General features: G+C 50.0%; 2 protein-coding genes across 2 annotated transcripts in view; both read right to left on the bottom strand.

The window, feature by feature from the left end:
* LOC135819231 (sushi, von Willebrand factor type A, EGF and pentraxin domain-containing protein 1-like) overlaps window positions 1-1365 on the bottom strand; it is a 157894-nt gene extending 156529 nt beyond the window's left edge. The window contains exon 1 of the mRNA XM_065332398.1: window positions 1300-1365. The gene's annotated coding sequence lies outside the window, so the exon portion shown is untranslated. The remainder of the gene's footprint in view (window positions 1-1299) is intronic.
* Window positions 1366-8315: 6950 nt separating this feature from the next.
* LOC135819971 (uncharacterized) lies at window positions 8316-10393 on the bottom strand. Its single transcript, XM_065333269.1, has 4 exons — window positions 10168-10393; window positions 9265-9994; window positions 8805-9137; window positions 8316-8568 (listed from the first exon to the last, which is right to left on the bottom strand). Exons 1-4 carry the CDS (start codon window positions 10391-10393, stop codon window positions 8316-8318), a joined length of 1542 nt encoding a protein of 513 aa, XP_065189341.1.
* Window positions 10394-13532: the final 3139 nt, after the last annotated feature.

Raw genomic sequence — 13532 nt, forward strand, 5'->3', positions numbered from 1 at the left:
GTTCCACGGATTCCACTAAATAGAAAATGTGTGGGACTTGTGCTGATATTTCGAAGTTAGCAAAGTGTAATTCGAAGTTCACTGTAGACTGTACTGGTCAGTTCAGTTTGCATGAGCAGGCTGTGCTAGCCAGTTCAGTATCCGTTAAATCTGTGTCTAAGGTCCATAGTGCAACTCTGCGTGACCATGAGAGCATTTTGACATACAAATTGTGTTGTGGGTTCATGTTGGATAATTGGAATGTCCGGATATTTAGAAGCTTTTTCCTGGCATTTGGAGGTTCGAATTACCAGGATTCCACCTGTATTACTAATAGATTATTGTCCCCACCGTCACCTGTTTACAGGTCTTTGAGTGGATGGATTTTCATTGAGCATCACATTCGTTGAGAATTGGGTACTTCAAAAAAAAGAGTAGTTGTGTGCTCCCATTCATCATTACGGTAATAAGCGTATCCTTGTCCTATCTATTTGTTGCAGGTGTGCTGATCTTCAGAAGCTTGCGGAATTGAGTGCTGCTGAACATTGGCATGGCCATGATCAATGGTGATGCTTGCACTCTCAGCATGTGCTAGTATTATGCTGACTGCTGCACTTTGTAACTCTCTTACACTAATACATGTATGTAAACGTGCGTGCACCCGTCCACGTATGCATTCGTTTCGTATATTTATTTGTTATCCCTCTTGACTTTACTTGTCTGGTCACTGAGAGCCAGGGATGCGACACATGCATTCCCCCGATACACTTCGCATACATGTACGTACTCATTCTCTTGATGGTACGGTACTCTTGATGGTACGGGACAGATACGGGATAACGCCAGGCATGCCAATGGCACAAACAAACAAATAGATAAACATCAAATTAAAGCTGCGTGGACCCTTGCTAGCGCCAAACGTTACTGAAGTAACGTCTTCTGCATAGCTACGGGAATAAAAAATACTATGGAGCAGTGTATTGTATGTTTGTTGTGGTTGGTACTATAATCTGGGGATAGGCAGTGAAATGAAAGAAAAATTAGAATTGAGCACACCAGTACGATCACAAAAGTTTATGTTGATGGCGGTCATAGCTGCTGAGTGGTTGACGCACATGGTAACAGTAGTAACGTCCTTTTATAACCATGGCAATTCTCTACCGTGAAAGCACAAGCATAAAGAATGCTTTTAAACTCTCCGCATGCCCTGCCTAGCATTATACAGAAACCACAGGTGTTGTCATCTTGATCCCAGCAGATCTTTAATTAACAAGTGTTGTACGATTTCGTGCAATGTACCATTATGATAATGCAACTTACAAGATACTAAGTGCTGAAAGACCTTGGAATATTTGGCCAGGTAGGCTTGAAAGTTGATTATTGCCCAAAAACCTGGACAAACACGAAATACAGTCAAGCCTCATTAGGAAGAACACTCATAAGGCAAACTTACCTTTAGTATGAATTAGGGCTAATCCTACGGTTGGCAGGCATCATATCAAGTCAAAAAAATTTAAGACGAACTCCTGTACGGCGAACTTTCGTGAAGACGAACTAATTTCAGCGTGTAGTACGAACTTTCGGTCCCTGTGGGTGCGCTGGCTGTAGTTTTTTCCGATAGTCGAGGCCTCTTGTACTGGCAAAACATGTTACAAGGCGGAGGACATGCTGTCGTGAATACATTACACATTGTACTTACCTATTGCTGGGTTATGTTATGAAAATAATGTTTTACATTTGCACCAGCTTGCATCTTCACATAAATATATTTAAATGATATGCAGGAATGGACTCGGATTGTTTAGTAACTGGTGGTGTTAGTGGACATTATAGCGTAACTGTTTTCGCGCGGCCATGACATTTGGTGCTGTGACCAGGATCCAAGTTGTGTCTTGCTGTTGCTCTGGCAGAGTAGTCGTTACTCGGTATGCACTGGTCCATGCTGAGCTCTGAGCTCTTGATTACTCGAGCACGCAGAGGTGTGAATTTCATGTTGATTTCTCAAGTGGATTCGGAAGCGAAATGCTTTGTTCTATCTGGCCTTGGTTGGTTCAGTGAACACTCTGTCTGAGTGCATGCACATGGAACGTAAACTCATTCTGTTTTTACCTCTTGCTATCTGTTGGCGTGCCATCTACTTGCTCCGGAAGACCTGGCGAAAGTCGGTCATGCCGCTGGGGAGTGCTGCTGTTCTTTGAAACATTGATGGTTCAAAACCCAGTCAAGAGGACTATGTCCTTGTCGTGTGACGGAGTCACGAAGCCAGATTTCGAAACTGGGCGCACCAATTGAGATGCTGGCTGAAACAATGGTGCAGTAACAAGTTATTATTTCTGCAGGGAGCTTGAACAACTGCTGATTTGAGTTCGTTGATGCGGATCTCGAATGTTTTGATTGGAGTGTGATGGAAATCAATAGTGAGGTGATGCCCACCTGAAACCAGCACTTTTGTGTTGGCCGATGCCTGTTTCATGTCGGATCTGTCAACGTCCGCACCCTAAGGTGTTCGTCACGTACTGAGTATGATGCTGGTTACTGGTTCTGACATTGGACGCGAACTGCTGTCCCAATTCCTTGCGAGATCACTTCAGGTGATGGAGCACTGCATTTTTAAAGCTTCTAAAGCTGCCGTCGTTCCGCCGAGCCATGATGGTGATGGCAAACTAGAGCACATTCTTCGATTGCGGAGACGTGAAGTGATAACTCCATTTTCAGAGGTGACGGTCAACGCCATGCTAGACAAGTCGGAAGGGTTGCCGACCTGCGCCTTGACGATACCTGATGGGTGTTTTCAAAGGATAAATGATGTGATGATGGCGCGTGCGCTAGTGAGCCCTACGGTGGATGTTCCAATTCGGGTGTTGATTTGCTCTGACGACGCAGTGACTCTAGAGAGGGCAATGCTGATTGGTCGGTTGGAACCATTATCTGACGTCATGATTATCGTGATCGAAGACACTATGGCCGATGGCCAGAGAGAAGAATCAGCTCAAGTAGCTGAGACAGAGGACTCCCTCGGGGGGGGGGGGGGTCTGGAAGCAGTTGCGCATTGGCGCAGATTGTCCCGCTCTAACCCCCCGCAGAGGTAGGGACGAGCTGGTCTCAGTCCAGAAGCCCACAGAGGCGGTCGGAGGATCCTCCGGCAGTGGTAGGGAGGAGCTGGACTCGGTCCAGAGGCCCACAATGGGTGGTTGGAAGATGCTCTCGCAGTGGTAGGGACGAGCTGGTCTCAGTCCAGAAGCCCACAGAGGCGGTTGGAGGACGCTCCCTCAGTGGTAGGGACGAGCTGGAAACGGTCCAGAGGCCCACAGATACGGTTGGAGGTTACTCCCGTAGTGGTAGTGTTGTACATGTGGCTGCGCTTGTGTCTCTTCGTTGTACATGCGGTTGCACGTGTAGCTCTTTGTCGTACATGTGGCTGCTTTTGTGTCTCTTTGTTGTACATGCTGCTGAGTCGTGGTACATGCTGCTGCGCTGTTTTTGACTCCTGGGTACATGCGGCTGCACCGTCTTCTGTCCCCGTTGGTACACACTTGCTTGTCTTGTCCCCGTTGTACGCCTTCACTATGATATATTCTGTTGTCTCGTCTTGTCTCCGTGTCAGTCGTCAGTCGTTCGTTGTCAGTGTTGGTTCTTCTTTATGAGTTCCCCAGTCGCCTACTGAAATGAAGTAGAAGAAAAAGATCTCTAACAATTTGTACTGGTCCTTTGTTGTGTGGCGTGGCGAGGAGCGTGGAGGCAGTTCGTTCACGGTTCTCAAACCCGTGAGGACATTTGGCGCCCTCCAAATCGTATCCACGACCCTGAGTTCGTCTCCATATCAGCTGTGTTTTCGTCTCCTCTTCGTGTTCTCGCCATGGCCCAGTTACTTGAGTCTCACACACGTCCAAGCCTCTCATGAGAGCGCCTACTCAGGTGAGAATGCCTTTGTAATTGTCTACTCTGCGTTATGTGTTGCCGTAACTTGTATTCGATTTCGAATTTTTTCAAATTGTTTTGCGTTGGGTGACTCTGGTCCCGGCAGGAGGTCCGTGGAACCTTGTTCTCTTGTGCTCGAGTGTGTAGTGTAGTCTAGCTGCTCGTTGTAAGTTCGCCCCGTTGTGTTCGTTGTTCCTGTGTCGCTCTGACTAGTAGATCGACTACCCTGTACTGTACGGTTGTGTGTATGAAAATTTCAAACTTCTGTTCGTGTGCTTCGCGTTCGAATCTCGAACTTGTTTTTGCTTGCTCGTCGTGAATTCAGCATGGGTAGCTTTGATCTCATCTTGTGTTGTGCACTTGTGCTTGTCACGGAGTTGCCGTCGGACTGCTCCGATATTGTGACTGTGTCGCGTGTTTTGTTTGGATGTCCACCTGAACGTTCTCGAGGTGCTGCCTCGTTTGTAGTCGATCCATATTTTGTTTCGTGTTTCTACTGTTTCACTAGTACAGTTCTACTAGTAGTAGTAGTAGTTTCTCCATGTTCCGTGCAGAGCGTTGTCAGGCTCGGTCATGCACTGTGCACCCAGTCGGAAAGCTGGTGGCTTCCGGTTTGGTGGGAGGTGTGAACTTCATGTAGGATTCTCGTTTCGGATCCAGGTTGAATTTTTTTGTGAGCGTATGGTTTTGTAATAATTGTGTTTCGGCATGTGGGTCTCTCTAGTTCGTTTGGGTGGGCGTCTGATCATGGTGAGCCACGGTCTGCCTGGTGGTCTGCATGGATCCTGTGTTTTGTTGTATCGGTTTGCCTTGCGGGTGTTATGGTTTCCGCGTGTTGCTGGTTGGCCCTTGCGCGCCCCAGTCGGTCCCTGACAGTTTTTGTCTCGGTTTTTTGGTTTTGCGAAGCGGATGTAGTTCCGTGTTTTTCAGGTTCAATCCCTGTGGTTTTTTCAGGTTCAATCCCTGTGGTTTTTTCAGGTTCAATCCCTGTGGTTTTTTTCAGGTTAGAGACCTGTGGGTTTTTCAGGGTAGCGCCCTGTGGTTTTTCTTCATTATCTTTTGCGTATTGGTAACCGATTTGTTTGTGTGTCCTCAATGGTGTCCTCACTGATTAATTGCTCCTGTTTCAGTCGACGTGTTCTTCCTGGCTGTTCTTCCCTTCCTTCGTGTGCTTTTCTGATTTTGGCGATGGCTGAGATGTTTGCGTCAGTCCGTGTTTCTTTCTGTGTGTGTCTTTCTGTCTCTGTGAGCTCTCGTAGCCCCATCGGCTGCGTGATGGTTTGCTGCGTGATGGTTTTCCGGACAACTCCTGTGCTTCCAGATGCCTGGTCACCCGGTTCAGCTGCCGCGGTCTTCGCAGTGCCATCGGTTTGCCTTGGCTTCGTACCAGGGCCACGTGGTTACTTCCTGGCGGCCCACGCCTGAAAGTATGGCGGTTCCCTCTATGGGTGGGCCCGGTCTGTTTTCTTTTCACACATTTGTGCCTTGGCTTTTTGGTCCGGAGTTACGTCTCTTACTGTTTTGGCCCTGCATGTTTTGTTTCTATTCTCCTCTGTATTGTGTTCACATTTGATTTCTTTTTCTCCTGTCTTTCTTCTAATTTTGTTTTGATTGCTTCCATCCACAGGAGTGGATGTCTTTTTTTTGATGGGGGATAGTGTTGTACATGTGGCTGCGCTTGTGTCTCTTCGTTGTACATGCGGTTGCACGTGTAGCTCTTTGTCGTACATGTGGCTGCTTTTGTGTCTCTTTGTTGTACATGCTGCTGAGTCGTGGTACATGCTGCTGCGCTGTTTTTGACTCCTGGGTACATGCGGCTGCACCGTCTTCTGTCCCCGTTGGTACACACTTGCTTGTCTTGTCCCCGTTGTACGCCTTCACTATGATATATTCTGTTGTCTCGTCTTGTCTCCGTGTCAGTCGTCAGTCGTTCGTTGTCAGTGTTGGTTCTTCTTTATGAGTTCCCCAGTCGCCTACTGAAATGAAGTAGAAGAAAAAGATCTCTAACAATTTGTACTGGTCCTTTGTTGTGTGGCGTGGCGAGGAGCGTGGAGGCAGTTCGTTCACGGTTCTCAAACCCGTGACGACAGTAGGGACGAGCTGGTTTCGGTCCAGGAGCCCACAGCGGCGGTTGGAGGTAGAGACGGTAATGAGACATCTCTGAGACAATCTAGTATCTTCCGCGAGGAGATCCACTGCTTCCAAGCCTTAGTGCTTCGGTACCGAGATGCGTTCGCTTTGAACTCATCTGAGCTTTGTCGCACTTCGGTGCCACACCACAAGATTGAGACACATGATCATGACCCTGTTGCACAGGCTGCTAGGCGTATGCTATGGAACTCTCGTGAAACTGCTCGCGAGCTTGTTGAAGATATGGAACAACAGAGGCTGGTGGAAGATGTTGCTGGTCCTTGGTCGTCGCATATTGTACTTGTCGAAAGACGGTCAGTTTGACACGATTTAGTGTTGACTACAGGAAGCTTAATGCTGTGACAGAGCGGGACCTGTTTCCCCTCCTGAAAATTGAAGAGACGCTTAGCGCTCTGTACGATGCAAACATGTTGCACCCTAGACCTGTGATCAGGTTGTTACTATGCCTTTGGCAGTTGCACGATGGTCATTGTCAGTTCATGTTATGCCATTCGGAATGCGCAATGGGCACAGCTCATATTCAATGGCTCATGAGTTCAACACTCAAGGACCATCAGCGGCGTATCTGCTTTCTAGTGTATCTAGAATTGAATCACTGTTTCAGCGTTCATTGATGAACATCTGGAATGTTGGGATGCTGTACTCGGCGAGTTGGTTGCAAAACTGTACTGTACTACCACAGAACTGTGCTACAGTGTGGGTGGCTTGTGTCTGTCCTTGTTGGCAGCAATGAACCTACCGTGGAAGTCTTGGCGAGGTCGCCAAGGTCTTTTGTAAAGGGTGGAGTGTGGGTGGAACCGATTTGTTGGACACCACCAAGTCTATGAAATGGCTCCTGGAGCTCTGCGGCAGTTTTGTACTGAACCTGATACCTACGTGGTAGAGGGGTGTATCTACCACATGTTATGGCCTATGGTCTACCTCCATCTGAGATGGATCGAAATGGCGAACTGTCATACCTATACGCTCTGCGTGAGTGATTGGCAAACGTGCATTCAGTTGTACGTGATAAGCTGCATGCTGTTTATCAGCACCAGGCTCATCTCTACGATAGTAGAGCAGTACCAGTTTCATTTGAAGTTGGATTTTTTTCGATGGAAATGTCCCTCCTGTGGAGCCACATTTTGTACTCTATGCTCGTATCTGTTGCGGTACAGAACCAGTTGGCTTGACTAACGAGAGCTAGGCGGTTACCGTCACGACTCGCTGACTTTAATGTTAGTTGAGATCACAGGGACGTGATTCTTGAGTATGTTGTGAACTACCCTGTCTGCACTGCCCAACATGCAACACTCACAGCCCACTCGACATTGGACTAATTACTTGCTTTTGCACAAAAGAACTAAAACTAAAAGAGCTAGAGAAAAAGAATAAAGGCTCGCGCACCAAGATGCCACGGACAAAATGGCGATCTACGTCATCGTGTGCACGCACGATAATACTGGAAAAAGGAAGAACGTCACGAACAAAGCGTGAATAAATGAAGTTCAACAGTAATAATACGTAGTGATCAATAGTAAATAGTACGTTAGATGTCACGAAAGGAATAGAGATAGAGAGAGAGATGAGGTGGCGTCGACAGTTACTAGTCAATCTATTACACCTCTCCCTCCAGACGCCACTACTCAGGGACAATATCGCATTGGGCGTCCACAGCTAGCTGGGGCATGGAGATCATAGCGTGGGACTGAATCACTGTCTCCGCCGTCAAATTCCAGGCCAACGGCTCCGCCATCACTTGCGTAACTCTCCCTATCACTCTCGGTAGGGTTCGGCTGTGCGCTGTGGCCCTCCTCAGAATCCGGTATTACAGGAGCTGAGTCTAGCTTCAGCAGGTCAATTATGTTGACCACTTTCTTTGCACCATTGGCATAACTGATCACGACAGTAGATGGAGAAACAATCTTCTCCACCTTCCGGCCAGGCTCAAATGGTGGGAACAACTTCTGGTGATGCGCGGGGCATCGGAACAAACCTGTATCACCGGGAACGTAGGGTGATTGGGTGCTGGTGGATGGTTGTGGAGGGCTCGATACAGACAACTCTGTCTCCACAACATCGCGTACACGGGCAGCCGATTTATTAAGGTTCTCAACCCATTCGCTCGGCACAAGGACCTCTGGGCGCTCTTCCACACCCACTGATTGGGGCTTCCAGCCACATATCGCGAGCATAGGTGACACTGTCGTCGTGGAATGCGGCCGGGATCGGTAGTAGAACAGCAGGAGATCCAGCTCCTTCTTCCAGTGCGACGCCTGATCTAGCACTTACCACATCAGCGTTATGAGAGTGCGATTCATGCGCTCCATGCCGCCTTGCGACTGTGGGTGGCGAACTGCTCCAGTCTTCACGCGCACGCCAAACTGGGTGAAGAGGGACCGGACAACAGCATTCTGGAACTCGGTCTCGGTGTCCATTTGGATTTGATCGGGCAGACCCCACCGGCAGCACATACTAGTCAGCGCTCCTGCAACGCTTGCAGCATCGTGTCGCCGTAGTGGCTTCACCTCGACCCACTTGCTAAATACATCAGTGCACACGAGTACACAGTGGTACTGTCTGCTGCGGTCGGCGCCAAGCTCCAGTGTATCCACTTGCAGCACACTCCAAGGGCGACTGGGGATCTCAGGGGGAGTAAGTGGCACCGTCGCCCCACCACGTCCATTCGCTGCACAGCACGCTTGACATTTACGGCAACATTCTTGGCAGCGCGAGTTTATAAGGGAAAGTAGCAGATGCCGCGCAACATCTCGTACATCACTGTCCAGCTACCGTGCCCGGACATTCGATGCGCTTCTTCCACTTCACGTGGTATCAGAGATTCTGGGATGATCGGCACGGTCACATTCCCGAGTGCCGGGAGCCTGAAGCTGCGAGATAACACTCCGTCATCCAGAACAAGCTGGTCTCTGATCTTGCTGAATGGCTTTACCTCGACTCGTTTGCCTAGCTGGACAGTCGACAGTACAGGCATCAGCTGGGGAGATGCTCTCTGGGCATGCTGTACTTCATCGCGCTTGACAGCTAGTCTCGCTGCCTCATCAACTGTGCTATCGACGGGGGCGGCAATCTCAGCAGTTGTATCGGGTCTGCACCATTTTAGCCCAGTGCACCGGAACACGAGTCAGTTGGTCAGCCAGGTTCTTCTCAGTGGGCGTCCACTCAACACGCACCTTCAGGCGTGCGGCCTCCATCAGGTCAGTTGCCACTTGTTACCGACGTTCAATGAGCACCTTGTGCAGGCCTCCTACGCGAACACGGCACGCATTCTCGGCAACTTGACCAAGCCATCCAAATACAGCCTTGGAGTCAGTAATGAGCCGCACTGATTCCAGGCCCCACTCAACAGCCAGTGACAGACCACGCATCGCCACGTCGAGTTCTGCGACGTTGATGCATTTCCTGTCGTCTGCATCACGTAGCCACGTGCCATCCCCAACGATGTCTCCATTGTGTTTCAGCACAATGCCAGTCGCCAGGTCAGACGCGTCGCAGTAGACTGCCCAGTCGCCGCCAGATGTTGACGGCACACGCCAAACTCCACGTGCAGAGTCACCACGTGCCAGACGCTCAACTACTTCGCCGGCACACCGTACAATGCCTTGCGGAACCGGATCGTCCCAGCCAGTAGCTGTGCTTGCCATATGCTTCAAGTACGAGCAGGCGGGTCGCAGCCCGGCGCCTACTGGGTAGTGACTGGTCAGTCGTCCGGTCCACTGGAGGACGCCTCGCTTCGTCAGGGGACGCTCAAATGCAAGATCTACGCAATCTCGCCTCGACCATCGGGTGTCGTCGCTGTTTGCAGATGTCGACAGCTGCAGGCCCAGCACTCGTGCAGTAGACGGCGGCTCTGGTGGCTTTGTGAGAAGACTGTAGCGCTCCAGTTCAGCAGCTACTGCTTCTCGCGTCGATGCTGGCGTCAGTACATCGTCAACATAATTGTCCACTTCAGGCCAAGGCCGTGTAACCCATCGCACGATTATGTCATTTGTCTGATTCTTACCTGAAGTATTTCATTCTGAATGGCAGCACTAGTGTACTTGTCAGTCCGACGGTTCAGCCAGCGCACAAGACTCTCATCATTGTCCGACAGTAGAGCCAGAACCTGCAGAAAATTACCGTCACACTCTCCACCTCCCGACCTGGAGCTTCCACGCAAAGCGAGTCCCTGTCGTGCGAGAAAGCGCACGGAGCGGAGCACTTGCAGCAGACAAGCACAATTCTCCTTCCGCTGGGCAGTAAACTGGGAGTCCAAGCGCTCACCAACATCGCAGACATTTTCCGGGATTGTCAGCAGGCGATCGACCGCTTCCTTGTGGCAGCGTGACTTGGCATGTTTCGACATCACGCGCCTTGCCTCCTTCTAATTCTGAAAGCCTGTTGTCAAGAAGGCTTGCTTAACGATTTGACTTCGCAAACTGTGTACATAGATCTACGGCGTGCTCCCTGTGGTGTGACTGTGAGGTGCTAGCAAAGTACTAGTACTCGTGGATGTACTCTATTCTTGCAACACTTCGTTGTGCTATGAGGTGTGACATGTCACTGGTCACATCCGGCCTACGAACAAGGCGCGATCTGCCTTGTTTAGCATACCGAAGTGTACGATCTGGACATATGGGCGAGTGCTGTGACCATCTTCTCACTGTACGAGTACACTGCTAGAGTGTAGTACACATGTACAGGAATACCGTGCTTCGTGCCGTGACTTTTTAGAGCGACTTTTAGTTGTAGTTACGATGTTTTGACTTTTGTACAAGTCCGAAGATCCTTGAATTTTTTTATCGCTTTTTTTGGATGAATTGGGTGGACAATCCTGGACGAAAAGTGGTACGACCATTGACGTAGTGGTCGTACCGTGTGTGACGCCCCTGTGTTGTTCTGTGTGAGCTAGCTAACTTGAATGGCGGCTATATTGGTTGTCTACCTGGGTAGCCACTAGACTGATCTAAGCCAAGTCACAAACCCGCCAACGCGCGGCCATGACACATCTGGTTCTGCTCGGTGGAACGCATGCCCGAAATGGTACCAAGTCCCTCTGATTCCCACACATGACAACGAGGCAACTAAAAGGCTACAAAACTAAAGGATCACAAATGTTCACTGCGTCATGTGATGTTACTGCTAGTATTCTTTCCAACGAAGACAAGTCCTGGCACAAGAAGTAGAGTATATTTACAACAAGATAAAACAAAACAATGAAGAGTGCCAAGGGGTTTCTTGTCTCCTGACTACTGCGGAGTCCTTGGTGTACACACGCATGGAGAAGTCCTAGTATGCATACAGTCACTTGAGTATAATACATATCAGGGTCTGTAATGCTGCTGCTCAGCCTTTTTGCCGTGTCTTCTTCTATGATGTTCTCAATGCGAGCGATACATTGTCAGGCCAAGTTTTAATTTTGTCTCGGGTATTTGAGCGTGTGCGTCCAGCAGGCCTTCATTTCAATTCGGCGAAATGTTCCTTTTTTCCGGTCGGATGTCGTGTTCCTTGGGCACCGCGTGTCGCCAGACGGAATTGCCCCCGATCCGGACAAGGTTTCCGTGATTCTTGCGTGGAAGATGCCGAAGTCCGTCACTGCGGTCAGGTCATTCCTTGGTTTCGCGGGATATTACCGCAGATCCATCAGTGGGTTTTCGCAGCAGTCAGCCCCAATGACGGCTCTCACTGGCAAGAATGCGCAATTTGTTTGGACGAAAGCTTGCGACGCTTCCTTCCGAGTGCTGAAGTCTGTGCTATCGAGTGCTCCGGTTATGGCATTCCTGGACTTCGGACCAGATGCCGGTCCCTTCCTTCTGGACATAGATGCCTCTAAAGTGTCCATTGGTGGTGTCCTGAGCCAGGTACAGGACCAGGTGGAACGTCCCATTGCTTTTGGTGGCCGAATACTGACAAAGGTGGAGCGTAACTATGATGCCAGTGACTGCGAAGCCCTGGCCCTTGTCTTTGTCGCCAACCACTTCCGGCTCTACCTGCTTGGTCGTTAATTCACTGCGCGAACAGATAATTCTCCATTAATTCCATTGCGGGCAACCAAGGAGCCCCGTGGTCGGAAAGCTCGAGGGATAGAGGCTTTGGGGGAGTTCGTGTTTGCTGTTGTGCACCGCCCTGAATCGCGCCACAGGAATGCTGATGCCATGTCCCTTGTGGTGACCGATGTGCCGTCTCCTCCGCCGAGTCTGCCGCCTCTTGCCCGTGATGTTTCTCTGTCTGCTGCTGCTGAAGTGCCACTTGCTGCTGATGTTCCTCCGGCTGCTGAGATTGTTCCTCCGGCCGTTTTTGTTCGTCCCCCTGGTGCCTCGGCCGCTGGGCCATCGGCTGATTGTTTTCCGCCTCTGAGTCTTCTTGCTCCATCTGATTCTGCTCTGGCTGAGGGTTTCTTCAGTTATGATGCTGCCAGGGGCAATTTTGTTCGTCCGCATGAAGCCGTATCCCGTCCTCCTGACTGTCAACCACCCGCCGTTACTGCTTCTCGTCCTGACCCATTGCCGCTGTCCGATGATGATTTGCCACACTGCTCTCCGCCGCTACAGCCGTGGTCTTCTGATCTGGTTAGTACTTCTTCTCCTGTTCCTCGTCATTCCGGCCGTGTTCGCACTGCACCTGCTCGACTAGCTGACTATGTCTTGGACTGAGTTTATTATTTGGTTTGTTATCTTTTGTTTGTTTCCTAGATATTTCGTTCATTCCTGTGGACGTGAATAATAATAATATGAACAGGTCGCATATTGCCCGCATAAACAAATCATACGGGGGTCACGCATCTGTCAATGATCGTTAAAATCGGTTGTGGAGACAAACGCGATTAGGCCAGCTGCAGGGACGCCGTAATGTCGCACTCGCCCCAGCACCATTCAAACAATTCCCTTTGGCAGTTCACGGCACGAACTTCAACAAAGCCCCGTGAATGCGTACTAGGGGAAGGCTAGACAGCATGTCTCTGGACATCAATAGGCATCGTATGAAAAGCCAGTCAATAGCACTAAAGAGCGAAAGCCTTTGTCACGGTTCGGTTTCACTCACGCACCGGGCCCGAGCTGCCAGCGCAAACAAATGCCGGGCGCGAGCTGGCAGCACAAACAAACACCGTACTCACACGAGACCGTTGGGCCAACGGATGTCCACAGCCATCAAAAACAGGAACAAACCCATCCACGGCTCTTTTTCTCGCTAGCTGTGCTGCTGCGTGCATCCAACTGTTTTGCAATTTCTTTCTTCCTTGTTGCAATTACTCGGCGAGATTTGAAATTTCTAAAGTTCCACAGTCGTAGGAGATCCTGAGCCGTCACCATGAGCTCCGTGCCATCACTTTCCGATCTCCGCCAACTCAAAGTCGACGGAGTTGAAACTCGACTGCGAGAACTGGGGCTTTCTTGCTCAGGCAATTTTAGAGCCCAGGTGAGCCGTCTGCATGAGCATTTGTCGGCCCAGGCAAGAAACAAAGCTAATTCTACGAGCCAGGTCGCAAAAAAGACCACGCGTCGGCG

This window comes from Sycon ciliatum, chromosome 6 (assembly GCF_964019385.1).
Source record: "Sycon ciliatum chromosome 6, ocSycCili1.1, whole genome shotgun sequence".
In the NCBI taxonomy this organism is placed as follows: domain Eukaryota; kingdom Metazoa; phylum Porifera; class Calcarea; order Leucosolenida; family Sycettidae; genus Sycon; species Sycon ciliatum.